Genomic DNA, 27,660 nt, shown 5'->3' on the forward strand with positions numbered 1-27,660 from the left:
TGATGGAATCCTCTGGACTTCATTTTATAGTTTGGCTCCCTTATATTGAATAAATGTATAAGATAGTAAAAGACAATATGATTACCAAACAAATAACCAATTAAAGTGTGTTCACCAAAGCGTCTTTAGCAGCTAAATAATCATATCTGGTGCTATTCTGAACACGACCAGCTGGTGGCGCTTAACTGCGCGTTATTCCGCGTTGGTTGATTCTCAACCTTTTGCAACTCATGGCCCACCAAGGACTGTTTAAAAATGTCCGAGGACCACCTTTCCAAATATGATAGTATGAACACAGAATATTGAAAGAGTAGGCCTACATATTCTCTGCTGTTCATCTTTTATGTCACAGTAGCAGATTTAGTCAAGTCAGATGAAAACTGTTGTATAATCACAGAAGAGCATTTATTCCTGAACAATAACAGTGAAGGTCAGACCAGACCGGCTGTTCTGTGTTCAAATGTCTCTGTAGTTTAACACACTGTGTCTTCGGCTTAGTCTCAGTACCTGCTCTTATAAAACCACAGTTAATGTGTGTAATGTAGACGGCTGTGATGGAGGCAGTTTTTAGATTTAATGGACAAATCAACAGCGGTTGTGCGGTGGTTTGGGAAATATATATGAATTATAAATAATATTGATATGATTATATTTGCGTAGCAACCACATGGCGAGTGGGAGAGAAATATGGACCCTATTTAAATACTTGAAATATACTTGAAATTGAAATATGATATCTGAAATAAATGAGGATGAAACATCCGCCCATATAATGCGCAAATCCATCAGTGAAACACTACAGCATATAAAACATTTAAATCAGTAAATTATGAGAACTTAAATGATTAAAGTGAAATATTAAATAAAAAAGCTCTTGTTGCAGTGACAACTTCTGTCAATCACATATAAACCCTTACAGTCCTTAACCATCTGAAACAAACTGTTTAAACCCACTTTGGCTTTTCTATTCGGATTACCATAAAAACGTTACTTTTTCCGACTCGATGATGGAAAATTTACATGTTGACATCGTCCAGATTAAAATGTTTACAGCTGCAATAAATGCGCGTTCAGAAGATGCGCACATGAGCGCAGACGCACAGATGTCTTGTGACGTGATTGGACAATCAATCTGAGGTTGTGACGTGTTTGGTGTTGCGACTTTGACTTTCAAATAACTCATCTTAACTCGACTTTAGTGTTTCTTTAACGTGTCAGTTCATAAGACTTATTAAATCATCACAAAACAACTAAATGTGTTAATTTAAAAATAAATACAAATGAATGTGGCGGTAGTCTACCACTGTCTATATGACCCAGCAGATGGCGCTCCGAGGCTCATTAAAGTTGAGAATCAAGATTCAAGATTCAAAAAAGCTTTATTGGCATGATAAAAAGTGTTTTACATTGCCAAAGCAGGAGAATTAAATATAAACATTCTGTATAAAATAAAATAAGAGTATCCTATATAAGAAACAATATGTACACATCAATACAGACATAAAAGTGCAAAGTATTGACAAAAGTTCTCAGTGAAAGTGACAGGATCCTGTCATAAGTGTCAGTTTGTGTGTGTTGTGTCAGTTTGTGTGTGTTGTGTCAGTTTGTGTGTGTTGTGTCAGTTTGTGTGTGTTGTGTCAGTTTGTGTGTGTTGTGTCAGTGTTGTGTTGTGTGTGTTGTGTCAGTGTTGTGTTGTGTCAGTTTGTGTGTGTGTTGTGTGTCCTGTGTCAGTGTTGTGTGTGTGTGTGTGTCTGTGTTGTGTCTGTGTTGTGTTGTGTGTGTTGTGTATGTTGTGTCAGTTTGTGTGTGTGTTGTGTTGTGTCTGTGTTGTGTGTGTGTCTGTGTTGTGTCTGTGTTGTGTTGTGTGTGTTGTGTCAGTGTTGTGTTGTGTCAGTTTGTGTGTGTGTTGTGTGTGTTGTGTCAGTGTTGTGTGTGTTGTGTCAGTGTTGTGTCAGTGTTGTGTCTGTGTTGTGTGTGTTGTGTCAGTGTTGTGTCAGTGTTGTGTGTGTTGTGTCAGTGTTGTCTGTGTTGTGTGTGTTGTGTCAGTGTTGTCTGTGTTGTGTGTGTTGTGTCAGTGTTGTGTGTGTTGTGTGTGTTGTGTCAGTGTTGTGTGTGTTGTGTTGTGTCAGTATTGTGTTGTGTTGTGTGTGTTGTGTTGTGTCAGTGTTGTGTGTGTGTTGTGTGTGTTGTGTCAGTGTTGTCTGTGTTGTGTGTGTTGTGTCAGTGTTGTGTGTGTTGTGTGTGTTGTGTCAGTGTTGTGTGTGTTGTGTCTGTGTTGTGTGTGTTGTGTCAGTGTTGTCTGTGTTGTGTCAGTGTTGTCTGTGTTGTGTGTGTTGTGTCAGTGTTGTGTGTGTTGTGTTGTGTCAGTATTGTGTTGTGTTGTGTGTGTTGTGTTGTGTCAGTGTTGTGTCAGTGTTGTGTCAGTGTTGTGTCTGTGTTGTGTGTGTTGTGTGTGTTGTGTCAGTTTGTGTGTGTGTTGTGTTGTGTCTGTGTTGTGTGTGTGTGTGTCTGTGTTGTGTCTGTGTTGTGTGTGTTGTGTCAGTGTTGTGTTGTGTCAGTTTGTGTGTGTGTTGTGTGTGTTGTGTCAGTGTTGTGTCAGTGTTGTGTGTGTTGTGTCAGTGTTGTGTCTGTGTTGTGTGTGGTGTGTTGTGTCAGTGTTGTGTCAGTGTTGTGTCAGTGTTGTCTGTGTTGTGTGTGTTGTGTCAGTGTTGTGTGTGTTGTGTTGTGTCAGTGTTGTGTGTGTTGTGTCTGTGTTGTGTGTGTTGTGTCAGTGTTGTGTGTGTTGTGTTGTGTCAGTGTTGTGTGTGTTGTGTCTGTGTTGTGTGTGTTGTGTCAGTGTTGTCTGTGTTGTGTGTGTTGTGTCAGTGTTGTGTTGTGTCAGTGTTGTGTGTGTTGTGTCTGTGTTGTGTGTGTTGTGTCAGTGTTGTGTCAGTGTTGTGTCTGTGTTGTGTGTGTTGTGTCAGTGTCAGTGTTGTCTGTGTTGTGTGTGTTGTGTCAGTGTTGTGTGTGTTGTGTCAGTGTTGTCTGTGTTGTGTGTGTTGTGTCAGTGTTGTGTTGTGTCAGTGTTGTGTGTGTTGTGTCTGTGTTGTGTGTGTTGTGTGTGTTGTGTCAGTGTTGTGTCAGTGTTGTGTCTGTGTTGTGTGTGTTGTGTCAGTGTTGTCTGTGTTGTGTGTTGTGTCAGTGTTGTCTGTGTTGTGTGTTGTGTCAGTGTTGTCTGTGTTGTGTCAGTGTTGTGTGTGTTGTGTGTGTTGTGTCAGTGTTGTGTGTGTTGTGTTGTGTCAGTGTTGTGTTGTGTTGTGTGTGTTGTGTTGTGTCAGTGTTGTGTCTGTGTTGTGTCAGTGTTGTGTGTGTTGTGTCAGTGTTGTGTGTGTTGTGTCAGTTTGTGTGTGTTGTGTCAGTTTGTGTGTGTTGTGTCAGTGTTGTGTGTGTTGTGTCAGTGTTGTGTGTGTTGTGTCAGTTTGTGTGTGTTGTGTCAGTTTGTGTGTGTTGTGTCAGTTTGTGTGTGTTGTGTCAGTTTGTGTGTGTTGTGTCAGTGTTGTGTCAGTGTTGTGTTGTGTCAGTTTGTGTGTGTGTTGTGTGTGTTGTGTCAGTGTTGTGTCAGTGTTGTGTTGTGTCAGTGTTGTGTCAGTGTTGTGTGTGTTGTGTCAGTGTTGTCTGTGTTGTGTGTGTTGTGTCAGTGTTGTCTGTGTTGTGTGTGTTGTGTGTGTTGTGTGTGTTGTGTCAGTGTTGTGTGTGTTGTGTTGTGTCAGTGTTGTGTGTGTTGTGTCAGTGTTGTCTGTGTTGTGTGTGTTGTGTCAGTGTTGTGTTGTGTGTGTTGTGTCTGTGTTGTGTGTGTTGTGTGTGTTGTGTCAGTGTTGTGTGTGTTGTGTCTGTGTTGTGTGTGTTGTGTCAGTGTTGTCTGTGTTGTGTCAGTGTTGTCTGTGTTGTGTGTGTTGTGTCAGTGTTGTGTGTGTTGTGTTGTGTCAGTATTGTGTTGTGTTGTGTGTGTTGTGTTGTGTCAGTGTTGTGTCAGTGTTGTGTCTGTGTTGTGTTGTGTGTGTTGTGTGTGTTGTGTCAGTTTGTGTGTGTGTTGTGTTGTGTTGTGTCTGTGTTGTGTGTGTCTGTGTTGTGTCTGTGTTGTGTCAGTGTTGTGTTGTGTCAGTTTGTGTGTGTGTTGTGTGTGTTGTGTCAGTGTTGTGTGTGTTGTGTCAGTGTTGTGTCTGTGTTGTGTGTGGTGTGTTGTGTCAGTGTTGTGTCAGTGTTGTGTCAGTGTTGTGTCAGTGTTGTGTGTGTTGTGTGTGTTGTGTCAGTGTTGTGTGTGTTGTGTCTGTGTTGTGTGTGTTGTGTCAGTGTTGTGTGTGTTGTGTTGTGTCAGTGTTGTGTGTGTTGTGTCTGTGTTGTGTGTGTTGTGTCAGTGTTGTCTGTGTTGTGTGTGTTGTGTCAGTGTTGTGTTGTGTCAGTGTTGTGTGTGTTGTGTCTGTGTTGTGTGTGTTGTGTGTGTTGTGTCAGTGTTGTGTCAGTGTTGTGTCTGTGTTGTGTGTGTTGTGTCAGTGTTGTCTGTGTTGTGTGTTGTGTCAGTGTTGTCTGTGTTGTGTCAGTGTTGTGTGTGTTGTGTCAGTGTTGTGTGTGTTGTTTTGTGTCAGTGTTGTGTTGTGTTGTGTGTGTTGTGTTGTGTCAGTGTTGTGTCTGTGTTGTGTCAGTGTTGTGTGTGTTGTGTCAGTTTGTGTGTGTTGTGTCAGTTTGTGTGTGTTGTGTCAGTGTTGTGTGTGTTGTGTCAGCGTTGTGTTTGTTGTGTCAGTTTGTGTGTGGTGTGTCAGTTTGTGTGTGTTGTGTCAGTTTGTGTGTGTTGTGTCAGTGTTGTGTCAGTGTTGTGTCAGTGTTGTGTTGTGTCAGTTTGTGTGTGTGTTGTGTGTGTTGTGTCAGTGTTGTGTCAGTGTTGTGTGTGTTGTGTCAGTGTTGTGTCAGTGTTGTGTCAGTGTTGTGTCAGTGTTGTGTTGTGTCAGTGTTGTGTCTGTGTTGTGTGTGTGTTGTGTCAGTGTTGTCTGTGTTGTGTGTGTTGTGTCAGTGTTGTGTGTGTTGTGTCAGTGTTGTCTGTGTTGTGTGTGTTGTGTGTGTTGTGTCAGTGTTGTCTGTGTTGTGTGTGTTGTGTCAGTGTTGTGTTGTGTCAGTGTTGTGTGTGTTGTGTCAGTGTTGTGTGTGTTGTGTCTGTGTTGTGTGTGTTGTGTCAGTGTTGTCTGTGTTGTGTCAGTGTTGTCTGTGTTGTGTGTGTTGTGTCAGTGTTGTGTGTGTTGTGTGTGTTGTGTCAGTGTTGTGTGTGTTGTGTCAGTATTGTGTTGTGTTGTGTGTGTTGTGTTGTGTCAGTGTTGTGTTGTGTCTGTGTTGTGTCAGTGTTGTGTTGTGTCAGTGTTGTGTGTGTTGTGTCTGTGTTGTGTTGTGTCAGTGTTGTGTCAGTGTTGTGTTGTGTCAGTGTTGTGTGTGTTGTGTTGTGTCTGTGTTGTGTCTGTGTTGTGTCAGTGTTGTGTGTGTTGTGTCTGTGTTGTGTGTGTTGTGTGTGTTGTGTGTGTTGTGTTGTGTCAGAGTTGTGTTGTGTGTGTTGTGTTGTGTGTGTTGTGTTGTGTCAGTGTTGTGTGTGTTGTGTCTGTGTTGTGTGTGTTGTGTCAGTGTTGTCTGTGTTGTGTGTGTTGTGTCAGTGTTGTGTGTGTTGTGTGTGTTGTGTCAGTGTTGTGTGTGTTGTGTTGTGTCAGTATTGTGTTGTGTTGTGTGTGTTGTGTTGTGTCAGTGTTGTGTTGTGTCTGTGTTGTGTCAGTGTTGTGTTGTGTCAGTGTTGTGTGTGTTGTGTCTGTGTTGTGTTGTGTCTGTGTTGTGTTGTGTCAGTGTTGTGTCAGTGTTGTGTTGTGTCAGTGTTGTGTGTGTTGTGTTGTGTCTGTGTTGTGTCTGTGTTGTGTCAGTGTTGTGTGTGTTGTGTCTGTGTTGTGTCTGTGTTGTGTGTGTGTTGTGTGTGTTGTGTGTGTTGTGTTGTGTCAGAGTTGTGTTGTGTGTGTTGTGTTGTGTGTGTTGTGTTGTGTCAGTGTTGTGTGTGTTGTGTCTGTGTTGTGTGTGTTGTGTCAGTGTTGTGTGTGTTGTGTTGTGTCAGTGTTGTGTGTGTTGTGTCAGTGTTGTGTGTGTTGTGTCTGTGTTGTGTGTGTTGTGTCAGTGTTGTGTCAGTGTTGTGTTGTGTCAGTGTTGTGTGTGTTGTGTCTGTGTTGTGTGTGTTGTGTCAGTGTTGTGTCAGTGTTGTGTCTGTGTTGTGTGTGTTGTGTCAGTGTTGTCTGTGTTGTGTCTGTGTTGTGTGTGTTGTGTCAGTGTTGTGTCAGTGTTGTGTCAGTGTTGTGTCAGTGTTGTCTGTGTTGTGTGTGTTGTGTCTGTGTTGTGTGTGTTGTGTCAGTGTTGTGTCAGTGTTGTGTTGTGTCTGTGTTGTGTGTGTTGTGTCAGTGTTGTCTGTGTTGTGTGTTGTGTCAGTGTTGTCTGTGTTGTGTCAGTGTTGTGTGTGTTGTGTGTGTTGTGTCAGTGTTGTGTGTGTTGTGTTGTGTGTGTTGTGTTGTGTCAGTGTTGTGTCTGTGTTGTGTCAGTGTTGTGTGTGTTGTGTCAGTGTTGTGTGTGTTGTGTCAGTTTGTGTGTGTTGTGTCAGTTTGTGTGTGTTGTGTCAGTTTGTGTGTGTTGTGTCAGTGTTGTGTCAGTGTTGTGTTGTGTCAGTGTTGTGTCTGTGTTGTGTGTGTGTTGTGTGTGTGTTGTGTCAGTGTTGTCTGTGTTGTGTGTGTTGTGTCAGTGTTGTCTGTGTTGTGTGTGTTGTGTGTGTTGTGTCAGTGTTGTGTGTGTTGTGTTGTGTCAGTGTTGTCTGTGTTGTGTGTGTTGTGTCAGTGTTGTGTTGTGTCAGTGTTGTGTGTGTTGTGTCTGTGTTGTGTGTGTTGTGTCAGTGTTGTGTGTGTTGTGTCTGTGTTGTGTCAGTGTTGTCTGTGTTGTGTCAGTGTTGTCTGTGTTGTGTGTGTTGTCAAGTCAAGTCAGCTTTATTTATATAGCGCTTTTTACAATTTTCATTGTTACAAAGCAGCTGTACAAGAAAAAATTACTATAAGTAAAACATAAAAGGTTAAATTCAAAACACAGGTCAAATATCAGACACACAATAAATTCCTATATGCAGTGTTAATTAAATAAGACTACCAAATTCTAGCAGCCCCCCCGGCCAGGCAAAACAGTGCAAAACAGTATGCAAACGGTGGCGAGGAACCCAAAACTCCATTGGAGGAGAAAAAAAACCTCGGAGGGAAACCAGGCCTAACCAGGGGATTCCAGTTCCCCTCTGGCAAAAACTGCAGCCTCTGCACAAGCTCAACAGTGCTTGCACAACAAGGCGAAAATAAAAAATAAATTAGATTTAAAATTATCATTAATAATCAAATAGCGACTGAAGTTTTGTAGGGACGTCACTTCCTTCGTTCAGCATTTGTCAGGTCTAGGAATGGATTGCGCCCTGCCCGCTCCGCTCTTGTAACCTTGGAACAATGAGACAAGACTGGCTGAGAGTAGAGTACTGTTCTGCACTCTTTGATGCAACAAATGCATCAGTTGTTATTGGAAGTGTCCCTGGTTCCGGTTGATCTAACTAGTGCAGCCTAGATCTTTGAAATACATATATTATGATAATCTAGTGTATGCAAGATTAAAAAGATGCGTCTTTAGTCTAGATTTAAACTGACAGAGTGTGTCCGCCTCCCGGACATTGCAGGGAAGACTGTTCCAAAGTTTAGGCGCTAGATAGGAAAAGGATCTGCCGCCTGCACTTGATTTTGAAATTCTAGGTATTACCAGCTGACCTGACGCCTGAGAGCGTAGTGCACGTGATGGACTATAATACGTAAGAAGTTCTCTCAAGTAGTGAGGAGCTAAACCATGCAAGGCTTTATAGGTAATAAGCAAGATTTTAAAATTTATGCGATGCTTTATAGGTAACCAGTGCAAGGTTGACAGAACCGGGCTAATATGCTCATACTTTTTTGTACGTGTAAGAACTCGAGCTGCCGCATTTTGGACCAGTTGGAGTTTTTGTAATAGGCCTGCAGGGCAACCACCTAATAGTGCATTACAGTAATCTAGTCTTGATGTCATAAAGGCATGTATAAGCTTCTCCGCATCTGATGATGACAGCATATGACGTAATTTAGATATATTTTTAAGATGGAAAAACGCAATCTTACAGGTGTTGGCGACCTGGTTCTCAAATGACAGAGTACTATCAAATATAAAGCCAAGATTCTTAGTTGAAGATGAGGGTTTTATGGAACATCCATCAATAGTTAAACAGTATTCTTGGTTGTTACGTAGGGCGGTTTTCGGTCCGATAAGTAACACTTCAGTTTTGTCCGAGTTCAGTAATAAAAAATTGCTACTCATCCACTTTTTTATATCGACAATGCATTCCACTATTCGATGGAATTGCTGTGTTTCGTGAGGCTTCGAGGAAATATAAAGTTGCGTATCATCAGCATAGCAGTGAAAGCTTATTCCGTGTCGCTTTATTATATCTCCTAGGGGTAACATGTATAATGCGAAGAGCATAGGCCCTAGTACTGAGCCCTGTGGTACACCGTACTGGACTTGCGATTTGCGTGATACCTCATTGTTTATTTTTACATATTGGAAACGGTCGCATAAATAAGATCTAAGCCATTTCAAAGCTATTTCCTTAATACCGACATCATTTTCAAGTCTATGTAGGAGCATGCTGTGGTCAATGGTGTCGAATGCAGCACTAAGATCTAGCAGCACCAATAAGGAGATACAACCTCGGTCGGACGCCATAAACAGATCATTTGTAACTCTAATCAGAGCAGTCTCTGTACTGTGATGTGCTCTAAATCCAGACTGGAAATCTTCATTAATCTCATTCCTTTGGAGGAAGGAACATATTTGAGTTGAGACTACTTTTTCCAGAACTTTAGATAAGAAAGGTAGATTCGAAATAGGTCTATAGTTAACTAATTCTCCAGGGTCCAGATGGGGTTTTTTGACAAGGGGCCTTATAACAGCCACCTTATATGCTTTAGGCACATGTCCTAATGTCAGAGATGAGTTAATAATGCTAAGTAGAGGATCTATAATTTCTGGGAGCATCTCTTTCAGAAGATTTGTAGGTATAGGGTCTAGCATGCATGTAGTCGATTTAGATGATCTAATGATTTTCGATAGTTCATCGTGATCTATAGTTGAAAATAAACATAATTTCTCCTTAGGGGTGCTGTAGTAAGTCGTTTGTTCAGCGGGTTTCGCATCTGGTTGCATAGTTATAATTTTCTCTCGAATATCTTGGATTTTATTAGTGAAATAGTTCATAAAATCATCACTGCTATGCTGGTATACAGCATCAGAAGTCGCTGACGATTTATTTTTGGTTAATTTAGCCACTGTATCAAATAAAAACCTAGGGTTATTTTGGTTTTCTTCTATTAATGATGAAATGTAGGCGGATCGAGAAGTTTTTAGGGCTTTCCTGTATTTTTTTGTACTATCCTTCCAGGCAGTACGAAATACCTCTAATTTATTCTTCTTAAAGTTGCGCTCCATTTTTCGTGCCGCTTTCTTTAGAGCCTGAGTGTGTTCATTTTTCCACGGTGTCGGTCTGTCATTTTTAATCTTCTTTAAGCGCAAGGGAGCAACTATGTCTAGCGCTTCCGAGAAGGTGGCATTAATATTTTTAATGGTAAAGTCAAGATCTTCAACGTTATTACTCATGCTAGAAATTTGAGACAATTCAGGCAAATTATCAAGAAACGCACCTTTTGTAGTCGAAGTTATTGTTCTACAATATTTGTAACTTGGAGTTTGATTTGCCACCATTGGGTAGTGAAGCAAGCATGATACCAGATAATGATCTGAGATGTCTTCGCTCTGCTGAAGGATTTTAACATCGACCACGTTTATACCGTAAGACAAAATTAAATCTAAAGTATGATTACGAAGGTGAGTAGGTCCTGACACATGTTGACTAACGCCCATGGAGTTAAGAGTGTCTTTAAAAGCCATTCCTAACGCATCTGTATCATTATCTACATGAACGTTAAAGTCCCCAGCAACAAGGACTCTGTCTGCAGACAGTACTAGTTCTGATAAGAACCCACCAAATTCTTTAATAAAATCTGTGTGGTGCCCTGGAGGCCTATATACAATAGCCAGAATAAATTTTAAAGATGTTTTGTCCTTAGTATTAGGTATTGATGCATCAAGTACCATGACTTCAAAAGAATTGTATTTAGGATTAGACTTCTGGGAAATGCTAAAAGAGTTACGGTAAAGTGCAGCAACACCTCCCCCTCTGCCTTTTAGGCGAGGCTCGTGTTTATAATAATAATCTTGGGGGACAGACTCATTTAACGCAATATAATCATCTGGCTTTAGCCATGTTTCTGTGAGACAGAACATGTCTATTTTATGATCTGTTATCATATCATTTACAAAAAGTGCTTTATTAGAAAGAGATCTAATATTTAGCAATCCGAGTCGTAACAGTTGATTATCTGTATTATGTTCATGTTTAGTTAGTTTAACGTTAACTAAATTACCTTTGAGAGGTTTACGCTTTATTTTATGTTTACTAATCCGGGGGACAGACACAGTCTCTATTTTATGATGTTTGGGAGAAAGTATTATCGCATGTTGTGTATTATGTGTGTTCTGCAACGTGAGACGGCAAGCAGACCGTTGGTTAAGCCATTCAGTCTGCTCCCTGACCTGGGCCCCAGTGAGTCAAGTTTTAGCATTAAGACTATGTGCCATATTTCTAGACAGTAGAGAAGCTCCAGCCCAGGAGGGGTGGAGACCATCTCTTTTCAACAGGTCAGGTCTGCCCTCAAAACTCCTCCAGTTATTTATAAAAACAATATCATTCTGCAGGCACCACTCAGACAACCAGCCATTTAGTGATGATACTCTGCTATGTATCTCATCACCACGATAAGTGGGGAGGGGGCCAGAGAATATTACAGTTTCTGACATCGTGCTTGCGAGCTCACACACCTCTTTAATATTATCTTTAGTGATCTCCGATTGACGGAGTCGAACATCATTTGTGCCGACGTGAATAACAATCTTACTGAATTTACGATTAGCCTTAGCCAGCACATTTAAATTTGACTTGATGTCAGGCGCTCTGGCTCCCGGTAAACATTTGACTATGGTGGCTGGTGCCTCTATGTTAACGTTCCGAACAATAGAATCACCGATAACTAGGGCACTTTCAGCAGGTTTCTCAGTCGGTGCGTCGCTGAGCGGGGCAAACCTGTTTGAGACTGTAGTCGGAACGTTTGAGTGATGTTTTGACCTGCGACTACACCGTCTCACAGTCACAAAGTTTCCCAGCTGCGGGGGTTGTTCAACCGGAACCGAACTGTGCGCGCTAATATTGCTCGCATCCAAAGTGTTTTCTAAGCTCCTTACATTCTTACTATCCTCAGATAAAGATTGGATGCGAGACTCTAATACTGTGATCTTCTCTGTCAGCCTAGCTATTTCCCTGCATTTATCGCATGTAAAGCCCTCGCCGCTGACAGAGAAGGCTAAGCTAAACATATGACATGAGGTGCAAGTGACAATAATAAGAGAAGAAGCCATAACTCACCGGGTTTGAAGAGTAATTCCAACTTACTAAGGTTGCTCGATGAATCTTAGTATATATGCTTTAGAGAGAAACCGTTAGCACACAAGACAGCTAGAAGGCGAGATGATATTTAGCAATGTAAACAGAAAGCCCGCTAGCACGCTTGTGCTATGCTAACGGCGCTGAGTGTTTTGGTTTAGGATCTTCAAGTAAATATCCTGATATCTCAATAACCCTCTCCTGGTTAAGTTAGCAACGACAGTGATAATTAACAATGTATGCTATGAATAAAATACACTAATATGAAAGAAATGCAAGTGAAGTGATACAACAACCTGATTCCGCCGCAGTGTGTGTTGTGTTGTGTCAGTGTTGTGTGTGTTGTGTGTGTTGTGTCAGTGTTGTGTGTGTTGTGTTGTGTCAGTGTTGTGTCTGTGTTGTGTCTGTGTTGTGTTGTGTTGTGTCTGTGTTGTGTTGTGTCAGTGTTGTGTCAGTGTTGTGTTGTGTGTGTTGTGTTGTGTCTGTGTTGTGTCTGTGTTGTGTCTGTGTTGTGTGTGTTGTGTTGTGTCTGTGTTGTGTCTGTGTTGTGTCAGTGTTGTGTGTGTTGTGTCTGTGTTGTGTCTGTGTTGTGTGTGTTGTGTGTGTTGTGTGTGTTGTGTTGTGTCAGAGTTGTGTTGTGTGTGTTGTGTTGTGTGTGTTGTGTTGTGTCAGTGTTGTGTTGTGTCAGTGTTGTGTGTGTTGTGTGTGTTGTGTCAGTGTTGTGTGTGTTGTGTCAGTGTTGTGTGTGTTGTGTCAGTGTTGTGTGTGTTGTGTCAGTGTTGTGTGTGTTGTGTCTGTGTTGTGTTGTGTCTGTGTTGTGTCAGTGTTGTGTCAGTGTTGTGTTGTGTCAGTGTTGTGTGTGTTGTGTTGTGTCTGTGTTGTGTCAGTGTTGTGTGTGTTGTGTCTGTGTTGTGTCTGTGTTGTGTGTGTTGTGTGTGTTGTGTGTGTTGTGTTGTGTCAGAGTTGTGTTGTGTTGTGTGTGTTGTGTTGTGTGTGTTGTGTTGTGTCAGTGTTGTGTTGTGTCAGTGTTGTGTGTGTTGTGTCAGTGTTGTGTCAGTGTTGTGTCAGTGTTGTGTGTGTTGTGTTGTGTCAGTGTTGTGTTGTGTCAGTGTTGTGTGTGTTGTGTCAGTGTTGTGTGTGTTGTGTCAGTGTTGTGTTGTGTCAGTGTTGTGTGTGTTGTGTCAGTGTTGTGTGTGTTGTGTCAGTGTTGTGTGTGTTGTGTTGTGTTGTGCTGGTTGTTGCTCTTCTGTCGTGACAGGACTTGACGTATCTCACCGTCAGGTTTGAGCTGATGGGCTTTTCTCCCAGTATGTATGAGATCTTGTCCTGTTGTTGTGTCAGTGTTGTGTGTGTTGTGTCAGTGTTGTGTGTGTTGTGTCTGTGTTGTGTCTGTGTTGTGTTGTGTCTGTGTTGTGTTGTGTCAGTGTTGTGTCAGTGTTGTGTTGTGTCAGTGTTGTGTGTGTTGTGTTGTGTCTGTGTTGTGTCTGTGTTGTGTCAGTGTTGTGTCTGTGTTGTGTCAGTGTTGTGTCAGTGTTGTGTTGTGTCAGAGTTGTGTTGTGTGTGTTGTGTGTGTTGTGTTGTGTCAGTGTTGTGTTGTGTCAGTGTTGTGTGTGTTGTGTCAGTGTTGTCTGTGTTGTGTGTGTTGTGTCAGTGTTGTCTGTGTTGTGTGTGTTGTGTGTGTTGTGTGTGTTGTGTCAGTGTTGTGTGTGTTGTGTCAGTGTTGTGTCAGTGTTGTGTGTGTTGTGTCAGTGTTGTCTGTGTTGTGTCAGTGTTGTGTTGTGTCAGTGTTGTGTGTGTTGTGTCTGTGTTGTGTGTGTTGTGTCAGTGTTGTGTGTGTTGTGTCTGTGTTGTGTGTGTTGTGTCAGTGTTGTCTGTGTTGTGTCAGTGTTGTCTGTGTTGTGTGTGTTGTGTCAGTGTTGTGTTGTGTCAGTATTGTGTTGTGTGTGTTGTGTCAGTGTTGTGTTGTGTTGTGTCTGTGTTGTGTCAGTGTTGTGTTGTGTCAGTGTTGTGTGTGTTGTGTCTGTGTTGTGTGTGTTGTGTCTGTGTTGTGTTGTGTCAGTGTTGTGTTGTGTCAGTGTTGTGTGTGTTGTGTTGTGTCTGTGTTGTGTCTGTGTTGTGTGTGTTGTGTGTGTTGTGTCAGTGTTGTGTGTGTTGTGTCAGTGTTGTGTCAGTGTTGTGTGTGTTGTGTCAGTGTTGTCTGTGTTGTGTCAGTGTTGTGTTGTGTCAGTGTTGTGTGTGTTGTGTCTGTGTTGTGTGTGTTGTGTCAGTGTTGTGTGTGTTGTGTCTGTGTTGTGTGTGTTGTGTCAGTGTTGTCTGTGTTGTGTCAGTGTTGTCTGTGTTGTGTGTGTTGTGTCAGTGTTGTGTGTGTTGTGTGTGTTGTGTCAGTGTTGTGTGTGTTGTGTCAGTATTGTGTTGTGTTGTGTGTGTTGTGTCAGTGTTGTGTTGTGTTGTGTCTGTGTTGTGTCAGTGTTGTGTTGTGTCAGTGTTGTGTGTGTTGTGTCTGTGTTGTGTGTGTTGTGTCTGTGTTGTGTTGTGTCAGTGTTGTGTTGTGTCAGTGTTGTGTGTGTTGTGTTGTGTCTGTGTTGTGTCAGTGTTGTGTGTGTTGTGTCAGTGTTGTGTCAGTGTTGTGTCAGTGTTGTGTGTGTTGTGTCAGTGTTGTGTGTGTTGTGTCAGTGTTGTGTCAGTGTTGTGTCAGTGTTGTGTGTGTTGTGTCAGTGTTGTGTCAGTGTTGTGTGTGTTGTGTGTGTTGTGCTGGTTGTCGCTCTTCTGTCGTGACAGGACTTGACGTATCTCGCCGTCAGGTTTGAGCTGATGGGCTTTTCTCCCAGTATGTATGAGATCTTGTCCTGTTGTTGTGTCAGTGTTGTGTGTGTTGTGTCAGTGTTGTGTCAGTGTTGTGTGTGTTGTGTCTGTGTTGTGTCTGTGTTGTGTTGTGTCTGTGTTGTGTTGTGTCAGTGTTGTGTCAGTGTTGTGTCAGTGTTGTGTTGTGTCAGTGTTGTGTGTGTTGTGTTGTGTCTGTGTTGTGTCTGTGTTGTGTCTGTGTTGTGTCAGTGTTGTGTCTGTGTTGTGTCAGTGTTGTGTGTGTTGTGTTGTGTCAGAGTTGTGTTGTGTGTGTTGTGTGTGTTGTGTTGTGTCAGTGTTGTGTTGTGTCAGTGTTGTGTCTGTGTTGTGTGTGTTGTGTCAGTGTTGTCTGTGTTGTGTGTGTTGTGTCAGTGTTGTCTGTGTTGTGTCAGTGTTGTGTGTGTTGTGTCAGTGTTGTGTGTGTTGTGTCAGTGTTGTGTGTGTTGTGTCAGTGTTGTGTTGTGTCAGTGTTGTGTGTGTTGTGTCTGTGTTGTGTGTGTTGTGTCAGTGTTGTGTGTGTTGTGTCTGTGTTGTGTGTGTTGTGTCAGTGTTGTCTGTGTTGTGTCAGTGTTGTCTGTGTTGTGTGTGTTGTGTCAGTGTTGTGTGTGTTGTGTCAGTGTTGTGTGTGTTGTGTTGTGTCAGTATTGTGTTGTGTGTGTTGTGTCAGTGTTGTGTTGTGTTGTGTCTGTGTTGTGTCAGTGTTGTGTTGTGTCAGTGTTGTGTGTGTTGTGTCTGTGTTGTGTGTGTGTGTTGTGTCTGTGTTGTGTTGTGTCAGTGTTGTGTTGTGTCAGTGTTGTGTTGTGTCTGTGTTGTGTCAGTGTTGTGTGTGTTGTGTGTGTTGTGTCAGTGTTGTGTGTGTTGTGTCAGTGTTGTGTGTGTTGTGTCAGTGTTGTGTGTGTTGTGCTGGTTGTTGCTCTTCTGTCGTGACAGGACTTGACGTATCTCACCGTCAGGTTTGAGCTGATGGGCTTTTCTCCCAGTATGTATGAGATCTTGTCCTGTTGTGTCAGTGTTGTGTGTGTTGTGTCAGTGTTGTGTGTGTTGTTTGTGTTGTGTCAGTGTTGTGTGTGTTGTGTCAGTGTTGTGTGTGTTGTGTCAGTGTTGTGTTGTGCTGGTTGTTGCTCTTCTGTCGTGACAGGACTTGACGTATCTCGCCGTCAGGTTTGAGCTGATGGGCTTTTCTCCCAGTATGTATGAGATCTTGTCCTGTTGTTGTGTCAGTGTTGTGTGTGTTGTGTCAGTGTTGTGTCAGTGTTGTGTCTGTGTTGTGTTGTGTCTGTGTTGTGTTGTGTCAGTGTTGTGTGTGTTGTGTTGTGTCTGTGTTGTGTCTGTGTTGTGTCAGTGTTGTGTGTGTTGTGTGTGTTGTGTGTGTTGTGTTGTGTCAGAGTTGTGTTGTGTGTGTTGTGTTGTGTCAGTGTTGTGTTGTGTCAGTGTTGTGTGTGTTGTGTCAGTGTTGTGTGTGTTGTGTCAGTGTTGTGTTGTGTCAGTGTTGTGTGTGTTGTGTCAGTGTTGTGTGTGTTGTGTCAGTGTTGTGTGTGTGTTGTGCTGGTTGTTGCTCTTCTGTCGTGACAGGACTTGACGTATCTCACCGTCAGGTTTGAGCTGATGGGCTTTTCTCCCAGTATGTATGAGATCTTGTCCTGTTGTGTCAGTGTTGTGTTGTGTCAGTGTTGTGTCAGTGTTGTGTCAGTGTTGTGTTGTGTTGTGTTGTGTTGTGTTGTGTTGTGTTGTGTTGTGTTGTGTTGTGATGTGTATGTATGTATGAGATCTTGTCCTGTTGTTGAAACTGCTTGAAGTCTTTGTGGAAGTTTGTGAACTGGGGGAAGAATGTTTCTCTGATGTCCGTATAGTTTGGACACGAGGTTAAGAAGTGCAGCTCTGTTTCCACTTGTCTCTGTGTGCAGTGTGGACACAGTCGCTCTTCTCTTGGAGTCCATGTCTGTCTGTGTCGGCCCGTCTCCACAGTGAGCTTGTGTTCACTGAGTCTGTACATGGTCAACACTTTTCTTAGTTTAGGGTCTGAGACGCTTTTGAGGTATTCTGCCGCTTTATATTCTCTGTTTAATGACCGATAGCATTCAAGTTTACTTTGCTGAGCTGTTGCTTCTGTCCAGTGTTTGAGATATTTTTCTTTTTGTGTTTACCCCTGGAGTTTGGGGTTCAGTTGGACACGTTTGGGGTTTTAGAGTTAGTTCTGAGATCAGTTGGATGAGACAACTTTTCTCTGGGTTCAGCTCCTGATGACGTAAGGCTTTGTGATGGAGTGATTCTGTATCGCTGTTCTTAAGGTGGTTATAGAATTTAATCGCTCTTTTTTGTATTTTAATTATTAGAGGATATAGTCCTAATTCTGCTCTGCAGGCGTTGTTTGGGGTTTTGCGTTGTACCCGTAGAATGTTTTTACACATTTCTGTTTGCAGGGTCTCAGTTGGGTGTTTGTTGGTGAACTCTTGGTTGGTGAGGGGACCCCAAACCTCACATCCATAAAGTGCTATTGGTTCTATAACGGATTGGATTATTTTAAGCCAAATTCCAGCTGGGATGTCGATTTTTATGTTCCTTTTGATAGCGTAAAAAGCTCTTCGTGCCTTGTCTCTCAGGTCGTTCACTGCCATGTTTAAGTTTCCGGTGTTACTGATGTTTATACCGAGATATGTGTAGTTTTGGGTTTGCTCTAAAGGCACGTTGTTGAGTTTAAAGTTGTGATGTTGGTTTTGTCGACTATGCCTTTTCTGGAATATCATAACTTTGGTCTTTTTAAGGTTCACTGATAGCGCCCATGTTTGACAGAAGGTGTGCAGGATGTCTAGATGTTGCTGTAGAGCCTCTTTTGTGGGTGACAGCAGCACCAGATCATCTGCAAACAGAAGGCATTTCACTTCAGTGTCTAGTAGGATGGGACCGGGTGCTGGTGACTGTTCTAAAGCCCGAGCTAATTCATTAATGTAGATGTTAAATAGAGTAGGACTCAGACTACAGCCCTGTCTTACTCCACGACTCTGGGAGAGGAAGTCTGTGTGCTTGTTGCCTATTTTAACTGCAAATTTGTTATCCGTGTACATTGATTTGATGATGTCGTAGGTTTTTCCTCCAATGCCGCATTGAATAAGCTGAAGGAAAAGCCCCTCATGCCAGATTGAGTCAAAAGCTTTTTTAAAGTCAACAAAGCATGAGAAGAGTTTTCCTTTATTTTGGTTAATTTCTTGGTCGATTAGAGTATGAAGGGTATAAATATGATCTGATGTGCGGTATTTTGGTTGGAAACCGATTTGGCATTTTCTCAGAATGTTTCTCTCTGTCTCTCTGTCTCTCTGTGTCTCTGTGTCTCTGTGTCTCTGTGTCTCTGTGTCTCTGTGTCTCTGTCTCTCTGTCTCTCTCTCTTGATATCTCAAATGCTTCATTATACATGCGACACAATTCTACATTATTTACTGATTCATGTATTTATATTACAACCATAAACTCTCCCACATATTTACATTTTTAAAATTGTATATGAAATAATCTGATGATATAAAATGACAGTGTATAATACACACAAATGCACAGAGTTTGCTATACATACACAATATACACAATCAATAGAAATGTTAAATTTAACCGTAGACTATATAATCTGTGTAATCTGTAAATTTACTTCTGTTTCAAGTGGTGATCCATCTCTCATAAAGTCAGTTTGATGGTTTGGACAGAAAATCTGTTAAAGCGAAAGTCTGTCATGAACTCGCCTTCAAAACCTGTAAAAATGTCTTTGTTCCGTCGAACATAAAGAAAGATGTTTGGAAGAATGTTAGCAACGATCAGTTCTGGGGCACCATTGACTACTATTGTAGGAAAAATAACAACGGTGGTCAAAGGTTCCCCAGAACTGTTCTCTTCCCTAAATTCTTCAAAATATCTTCTAGTGTTCACAATCATTTTTCCTACTATGGTAGTCAATGGTGTTTCAGAACGGTCAGTTGCTCACATTCTTCCAGATATCTTTATGTTCAACAGAACAGAGACATTTACAGGTTTTGATCAACCCGAGGGTCAGTAATTCATTTTTGGGTGAAGTATCCCTTTAAGAACATGTTCATGTGACTATCAGAGAGATGATCTTACTCTTGGAAGTAAATGTGGAGCTGATAGATTTTATTTACATTAGTTTCCTTCTTGTTAAAGTCAAATAAAATAATAATAATAATAATAATATGACGTCATTACTTCAATGCTTTCAGGATTCAGACTCAGAGTTTCAATCTCTTTCTATTTCTGATCCTTCTTCAGATGTTGTGACGTTAAATTCATTTGTTTTATTGGTTGATAGAGTGAGTCACACACATGATGATCTCTGAACACACACACACTATATTTGCTGTATTTGATGGAAATCTACTGTAGTTTATACAACATTTGTCTGTGTTTACTGTCCTGACAATATTGTGGAACATCAGTTTCTTTTGTTGAAGAAGTTTTTCAGTCACTTCATCGAGACTATCACAGGATTATGAAACTGAATGTGTGAATGATTGTTTTCAGTGTGTCTGTAATGTCACTATAGTGTCGTCTTGTTATTCTCCATCAGATGATACTGAAGATCACACAGACAGATGTAAACACACATTACTGTCATCACCCACGAGTCCTAAAAGAGAAACACAAAGACAGAACTAATGTATCATCACTACACATGTCAACAATAATAAACTCAGTTTGATCTTCATCTGTTTAACTCATAACCTGTATTATATGTGTCATCTGTCACTTTATTGTGTAAATGTTTTGTGTTGTTATTTCTACAGTCTGTCAGTATTCTGCAGTGTCTGAAGCACTCAAGACTTTCACTCACTGCACACGTGTGATGATGATGATGATGAAGATTTGATCAATAATAATGATGAAGAGCATCAAATAAAAACATCTAGCCATGTGTGCACAAACACTGAGGTGAACATCCATCAAACAAACAGCAGGAAATAAAACTATAAACCTCCACATAAATAATAATAATAATAATATGTTTAAGAAGAGGAAGATGACAGTAAACAGACTCTTCATCACACTCATTGAACTGAATTCTTATTGTGCTGCACGTATAAAACATCAAGTGTTTTCATCTGTACACTTCACATTTACTCTTGTGGTTTATTATTCACTTTCTCCCACAGCCCTCGCATCACAGGAAGGGGTGGAGGCACCGGTCTACTCATCCCCAAAGACTGGAAATTCAATCAGCTAACACCCATGTGTGACAACAGCTCCTTCGAGTTTCATGCTGTTACTATCACCCACCCTGTTAAAAGTCATTTTGTAGTTATATATCGTCTCCCAGGTCAGCTTGGACATTTCTTTCATCCTTCCTGGACCCTACACTGCTAGAAAACTACAGGCCTGTCTCCCTTCTTCCCTTCAGGGCTTTGGCGATGGAGCGAGTTGTTCTCCTCCTTTCTCATGCAAAACAACCTCCTGGACAGCAATCAGTCTGGGTTCAAGACCGGTCATTCCACAGAGACTGCACTGCTCTCAGTCATCGAAGCCCTGAGACTGGCAAAAGCATCATCCATGTCATCTGTGCTCATCCTGCTGGATCTGTCTGCTGCCTTTGACACTGTCAATCATCACATCCTCCTGGCTTCTCTCAGTGCTATGGGTGTCTCTGGAATGGCGTTGCAATGGTTTGAGTCCTACCTCTCGGGAAGGTCATTCAGAGTATTCTGGAGAGATGAGGTCTCCGCGTCCCAACAGCTCAACACGGGGGTGCCACAGGGCTCAGTGCTTGGACCGCTACTCTTCTCCATTTACAATGACATCCCTTGGTTCGGTCATTCAGAAGCATGGCTTCTCCTATCACTGCTATGCCGACGACACACAACTCTACTTGTCATTTCAACCGGACGATCCGACGGTCGCTGCTCGCATCGCGGATTACCGTGTGTGACATCTCGCTTTGGATGAAGGATCATCACCTGCAGCTAAACCTTGCAAAAACGGAACTGCTTGTGATCCCAGCCAACCCAAAGATTCACCACAACCTTGCCATTCAACTAGGCTCTTCAACGATTACACCGTCCAGCAGAGCCAGACACCTGGGAGTGGTAATCGATGATCGGCTTAACCTCACAAGTCATGTTGCCAGCACCACCCGTTCCAGTAGATTCATCCTCTACAACATTAGGAAAATTAGACCTTTCCTATCGGAGCACTCTACGCAAGTCCTTGTCCTGTCCAAACTGGATTATTGCAATGCGCTTCTGGCTGGACTTCCTGCTTGCACAATCAAACCTCTCCAGATGATCCAGAATGCGGCGGCAAGAGTTGTCTTCAATGAACTCCGCTCTTCATCAGGTTACACTGGCTCCCTGTTGCCGCCCGCATAAAGTTCAAAGCTATGCTCCTGGCCTACAAGACCAACACCGGATCTGCACCATCGTATCTCCACTCGCTAATGCAGATCTATGTTCCTGCCAGATCACTGCGGTCTGCAAAGGAACAACGACTAGTGGTACCATCCCAAAAAGGAAAATAGTCACTCTCCCGTACCTTCTCTGGATCTGTTCCACATTGGTGGAATGATCTACCTGCTGCTACAAGATCAGCAGACTCGGTTGCCATCTTTAAAAAACGCCTGAAAACGCATCTCTTCCGTCAACACGTCGCTGATTGATTTTTCCTAATTCTCTTCCCTTTCCTTCTTAAAAAAAAAAATCCTTACTAACCTCACTATTCTTAGCTTTGTATACTGTACTAGGCTTTAATGGACTAGTTTGATGCACTTATGTATTTGTTGCCTATGTTGTTATAATTGCTTCCAATGTTTCCTCATCTGTAAGTTGCTTTGGATAAAAGAGTCTGCTAAATGACTAAATTTAAATGTCATAACTCATATGTGCTCGAGAAAATATTGTTTTTGTTTTCAGTTCGGCTAAAATTTCTGAAAGTTTTTGGCAAATTACAAATATTACTGAAACTAGGCAGATGGATAGAAAGATTTTAACAAGAAAATTAATAAAATTAATAATAACGAGAAATGTCTTAAAACAGAAACACTGATCTTATAACAGCATCAGAGTCATTTCCATTTATTTGAGTTTTTATAGTTGTTGATCTGTTGAAACATTTATTTAAATGAGCTCTACTCACATCACTGTCTCTAGTTTATAATGTGGATCATATCTCAGCTCACAGAGAAGCTTCACTCCTGAATCTCCTACATTATTACCAGACAGATCCAGATGTCTCAGGTGTGAGGGGTTTGATCTCAGAGCTGAAGTCAGAGCAACACAACCTTCATCTGTGATCTTACACTTCCTCAACCTGTAGAGAACAATAACACACACTTCAGTCTCTCAGTTCAGCAGGAATGTCATTATTAAATAAACACGTTACAGTGAATGACAATCATCATTTTGTCTGAAGTGACTTTTATTCTCATCATCAGATTTCTAGAAAAACATCTATGTGATGAAATACAATAATCAAAGCGCTTTGGAAAACATAAATGAACGTTTCATATACAGCAAGACAAATCTGTAACACTGTCAACAACTAAATGAAGATTTGAATATACCGCCACAGAGAGAAATAACTTCAGTTTTGCATTTAATCTTCATTTTTGCACGTATTGTTGTCATTCCAGTCTAGTGTTTGTTGAACTTCAACAGAAACAAACATCAGGAATGACAAAGTCACTCAGCAGCAATGAGAAAGACTGAGAGAATGAAGACGCATGAAAGTTGTGAAAAAAAACAGGATTATTCTGCATTTATTCATTTTTGAGCTGATCCATAAATACATGTAAAAACATGATTATTGTGTTGTTTAAACATGAATATAAACTTATTCTGTGAATTAGTTCATATTGACTAGCTCATCAAAACGATATAAAAATATATAATTTAGAATAATTTAGAAATGCACGACTGTAGAAGATGATCATGTAAGAATCAGTACATGTGTGACTATCAGAGAGATGATCATGTAAGAATCAGTACATGTGTGACTATCAGAGAGATGATCTTACTTCAGTGTGTCCAGTTTACAGTGAGGATTCTCCAGTACAGTAGAGATCAGCTTCACTCCTGAATCTCCTACATTATTAACAGACAGATCCAGATGTCTCAGGTGTGAGGGGTTTGATCTCAGAGCTGAAGTCAGAGCAACACAACCTTCATCTGTGATCTCACACCTCCACAACCTGTAGAGAACAACAACACACACTTCAGTCTCTCAGTTCAGCAGGAATGTCATGAATGAAACACATATTACACTGAATAACATTCATCATCATGTTAAATTTTTAGCTGATCATTAAAATGCTGTTCTCACGCTCTCACACCACACGTGTCATGATCCTGCCTCTCCTTGTCTTGGTTTTCGAGTCTTGTGGCAGGATCATGTCAGTCCCATGTGTTTTGTGTGGAGAAAGAGCATTGTTTTGGTTTGAGAAGCCATGCTCTCTCTCCGGTGTCACGTCCTTTAGCCCCGCCCCCTTGTTTCCCTGTTAGCAGTCCATTAGTGTTAGTCTTGTCTCCAGCCCTGGTCCATCTTTCCCTTAGTGTTTCAGTCCCCTCACCTGCCTCGTGCAATCCTCCTGTTAGCTTTCCCTTAGTGTTTCATCCATGTCACCTGCCGCCACTCTCCCTGTGTCATTAGTCCTTGTTAGTGTTTCCCCTTATCAAGCCCCAGTTTCCCTCTGTCTCTTGTCGGTTCATTTTGCACTTTGCACACTTTGCACATTTACCCTTCGTCTGTCTGGATTACCCGTGTTTCTTGTTCCCTGGACTCAAGTTTGTGGACTTAGTTTGTTATTCTTAAGACCTTGTTTGTTTTGTCCCCCTTGTGGGAAGTTTTAGTTTTCAGTCTTGTTTGTGTTCATGTTTTCCCCATCGAGGGTCTTTGTTTTGAAATAAAGTCTTGTTGTTCGACACATGTCTGTTGACAACCACCGCGCCCTCACCCTCTGCTCCACCACCAGCTAGCCTCCGTGGTAGGCGTGGACGGCGGGAGTCGTGAGACTCCCCGTCCGACTCTTCCAGCACGGAGATAGTGGGGTCCCCCACCGCTACTCTGCAGCCGGCCACACGTCCTGTGAGCCGGTCAAAGAGGAAGAAGCAGAGGAGAGTGGCACCATCCTGTCCTGCCCAGCAGCCGGTATCCAGCCCTGCCCAGGCGTCAAGTCCGGTGGTGCCGTCGTGTCCGGTGGTCCCGTCAAGTCCGGTGGTCCCCAGTCCGGTGGTCCCATGTCCTGCACCCAGTCCTGTCCAGCCGGCCTCTCAGCCGGCCTTCCTGTCATGCCCTACCCCTTCTAGTTCCTCCTACTCAAAGAGAGGTATCCCTACCATGCCCAGGCCTTCCTACCCCACCCCTCCGCCCAGCTCTAGGAAGCAGGGTCCTGTCCCTCCTAAGTCCCCACCCAGTTATTATGTTCCCAAGTTTGTCCCACCCATTCCACCACCCCCCTTCCCATTGATGTTTATTTTATTGTCCAACCCCAATCCCTTTTTAGTCATGTCAGCCCTGCCCTTAGTGTGTTCTGTTCTGTGTTTATGGTGTCTGTCCTCCTGTCTGTCAGTCTTGTCATGTTTAGTGCGATCTTGAAGAACTCCTGGAGGAGTTCTTTAAGACGGGGGCTCTGTCATGATCCTGCCTCTCCTTGTCTTGGTTTTCGAGTCTTGTGGCAGGATCATGTCAGTCCCATGTGTTTTGTGTGGAGAAAGAGCATTGTTTTGGTTTGAGAAGCCATGCTCTCTCTCCGGTGTCACGTCCTTTAGCCCCGCCCCCTTGTTTCCCTGTTAGCAGTCCATTAGTGTTAGTCTTGTCTCCAGCCCTGGTCCATCTTTCCCTTAGTGTTTCAGTCCCCTCACCTGCCTCGTGCAATCCTCCTGTTAGCTTTCCCTTAGTGTTTCATCCATGTCACCTGCCGCCACTCTCCCTGTTTCATCAGTCCTTGTTAGTGTTTCCCCTTATCAAGCCCCAGTTTCCCTCTGTCTCTTGTCGGTTCATTTTGCACTTTGCACACTTTGCACATTTACCCTTCGTCTGTCTGGATTACCTGTGTTCCTGTTCCCTGGACTCAAGTTTGTGGACTTAGTTTGTTATTCTTAAGACCTTGTTTGTTTTGTCCCCCTTGTGGGAAGTTTTAGTTTTCAGTCTTGTTTGTGTTCATGTTTTCCCCATCGAGGGTCTTTGTTTTGAAATAAAGTCTTGTTGTTCGACACATGTCTGCCTGCGCTTGGGTTCTGTCCACAACCATAACAACACGTCTGTTTTCTTACACAGGACCGTACGCTCCATTGTTTCTATAGTGTGAAATCTAATGTGCGTAATAATTGTGTAAAAGCTGAAGTGTATTTTAATGCTGCAAACATTTGATAACGTCTCAGTGGTCTAACAGCCCCCTTAATGTCAAAATAAGTGAGGTGACCAATCAAATGAAAGAAGACGAGAGTTAGTGTTTACAGAGCCGAGCGGTTCTTTCAATAAAGTTTTTCATGTGCAGATGATCTCAGAATATAAATACAACAAGTAAAGTTTCATGTTAAGCGTGTGTGATTGTCCCTCATTCGCAAAACACATCTATTCAACACTCGCACATACAAGCAAACTCGATGCGTGCAAAACACACCCATTCAACACTCGCACATATCAAATCGATGCATGCAAAACACATCTATAAAACACTCGCACATACATATCAACTCGATGCGTGCAAAACACATCTATAAAACACTCGCACCTACATACAAACTCGATGCGTGCAAAACACATCAATAAAACACTCGCACCTACATACAAACTCGATTCGTGCAAACACACCTATTCAACACTCGCACATATCAACTCGATGCGTGCAAAACACATCTATAAAACACTCGCACATACATATCAACTCGATGCGTGCAAAACACATCTATAAAACACTCGCACCTACATAAAAACTCGATGCGTGCAAAACACATCTATAAAACACTCGCACCTACATAAAAACTCGATGCGTGCAAAACACATCTATAAAACACTCGCACCTACATACAAATTCGATGCGTGCAAAACACATCTATAAAACACTCGCACCTACATACAAACTCGATTCGTGCAAACACACCTATTCAGCACTCGCACATATCAACTCGATGCGTGCAAAACACATCTATAAAACACTCGCACCTACATAAAAACTCGATGCGTGCAAAACACATCTATAAAACACTCGCACCTACATATCAACTCGATGCGTGCAAAACACATCTATAAAACACTCGCACCTACATACAAACTCGATGCGTGCAAAACACATCTATAAAACACTCGCACCTACATACAAACTCGATTCGTGCAAACACACCTATTCAGCACTCGCACATATCAACTCGATGCGTGCAAAACACATCTATAAAACACTCGCACCTACATATCAACTCGATGCGTGCAAAACACATCTATAAAACACTCGCACATACATATCAACTCGATGCGTGCAAAACACATCTATAAAACACTCGCACATACATACAAACTCGATTCGTGCAAAACACATCTATAAAACACTCGCACCTACATATCAACTCGATGCGTGCAAAACACATCTATAAAACACTCGCACATACATATCAACTCGATGCGTGCAAAACACATCTATAAAACACTCGCACCTACATACAAACTCGATGCGTGCAAAACACATCTATAAAACACTCGCACCTACATATCAACTCGATGCGTGCAAAACACATCTATAAAACACTCGCACCTACATATCAACTCGATGCGTGCAAAACACATCTATAAAACACTCGCACCTACATACAAACTCGATGCGTGCAAAACACATCTATAAAACACTCGCACCTACATACAAACTCGATGCGTGCAAAACACATCTATAAAACACTCGCACATACATATCAACTCGATGCGTGCAAAACACATCTATAAAACACTCGCACCTACATACAAACTCGATTCGTGCAAACACACCTATTCAACACTCGCACATATCAACTCGATGCGTGCAAAACACATCTATAAAACACTCGCACATACATATCAACTCGATGCGTGCAAAACACATCTATAAAACACTCGCACCTACATACAAATTCGATGCGTGCAAAACACATCTATAAAACACTCGCACCTACATACAAACTCGATTCGTGCAAACACACCTATTCAACACTCGCACATATCAACTCGATGCGTGCAAAACACACCTATTCAACACTCACACATACATATCAACTCGATGCGTGCAAAACACATCTATAAAACTCTCGCACATACATACAAACTCGATGCGTGCAAAACACATCTATAAAACACTCGCACCTACATAAAACTCGATGCGTGCAAAACACATCTATAAAACACACGCACCTACATATCAACTCGATGCTTGCAAACACACATATTCAGCACTCGCACATATCAACTCGATGCGTGCAAACACACCTATTCAGCACTCGCACATATCAACTCGATGCGTGCAAAACACATCTATAAAACACTCGCACCTACATACAAACTCGATGCGTGCAAAACACATCTATAAAACACTCGCACATACATATCAACTCGATGCGTGCAAAACACATCTATAAAACACTCGCACCTACATACAAACTCGATTCGTGCAAACACACCTATTCAACACTCGCACATATCAACTCGATGCGTGCAAAACACACCTATTCAACACTCGCACATACATATCAACTCGATGCGTGCAAAACACATCTATAAAACACTCGCACCTACATACAAACTCGATTCGTGCAAACACACCTATTCAACACTCGCACATATCAACTCGATGCGTGCAAAACACATCTATAAAACACTCGCACATACATATCAACTCGATGCGTGCAAAACACATCTATAAAACACTCGCACATACATATCAACTCGATGCGTGCAAAACACATCTATAAAACACTCGCACATACATATCAACTCGATGCGTGCAAAACACATCTATAAAACACTCGCACATACATACAAACTCGATGCGTGCAAAACACATCTATAAAACACTCGCACCTACATAAAACTCGATGCGTGCAAAACACATCTATAAAACACACGCACATACATACAAACTCGATGCGTGCAAAACACATCTATAAAACACTCGCACCTACATAAAACTCGATGCGTGCAAAACACATCTATAAAACACACGCACCTAC

At 42.1% G+C, this 27,660-nt stretch overlaps 2 protein-coding genes across 3 annotated transcripts in view; one reads left to right on the forward strand and one right to left on the reverse strand.

Moving 5' to 3' along the window:
- LOC306908485 (uncharacterized protein) overlaps positions 1-27,660 on the forward strand; it is a 236,329-nt gene that overhangs the window by 65,831 nt on the left and 142,838 nt on the right. The window lies entirely within an intron of this gene.
- The window catches only part of LOC306908490 (NACHT, LRR and PYD domains-containing protein 3-like), a 92,462-nt gene that overhangs the window by 38,425 nt on the left and 26,377 nt on the right, over positions 1-27,660 (reverse strand). Inside the window, exons 11-13 of one of the 2 annotated variants that reach the window (XM_079481407.1) lie at positions 22,491-22,664; positions 21,611-21,784; positions 17,910-19,115 (exon numbers count right to left, since the gene is read on the reverse strand). The exons of the other annotated variant lie outside the window; for it this stretch is intronic. Coding sequence (XP_079337533.1) covers positions 19,103-19,115; positions 21,611-21,784; positions 22,491-22,664 — 361 coding nt within the window. The 3' untranslated portion in view covers positions 17,910-19,102. Of the gene's footprint in view, positions 1-17,909; positions 19,116-21,610; positions 21,785-22,490; positions 22,665-27,660 lie in introns of those variants that run through there. 2 annotated transcript variants of the gene reach the window in all.

This window comes from Barbatula barbatula (assembly GCF_947034865.1).
Source record: "Barbatula barbatula genome assembly, chromosome: 19".
Classification (NCBI taxonomy): domain Eukaryota; kingdom Metazoa; phylum Chordata; class Actinopteri; order Cypriniformes; family Nemacheilidae; genus Barbatula; species Barbatula barbatula.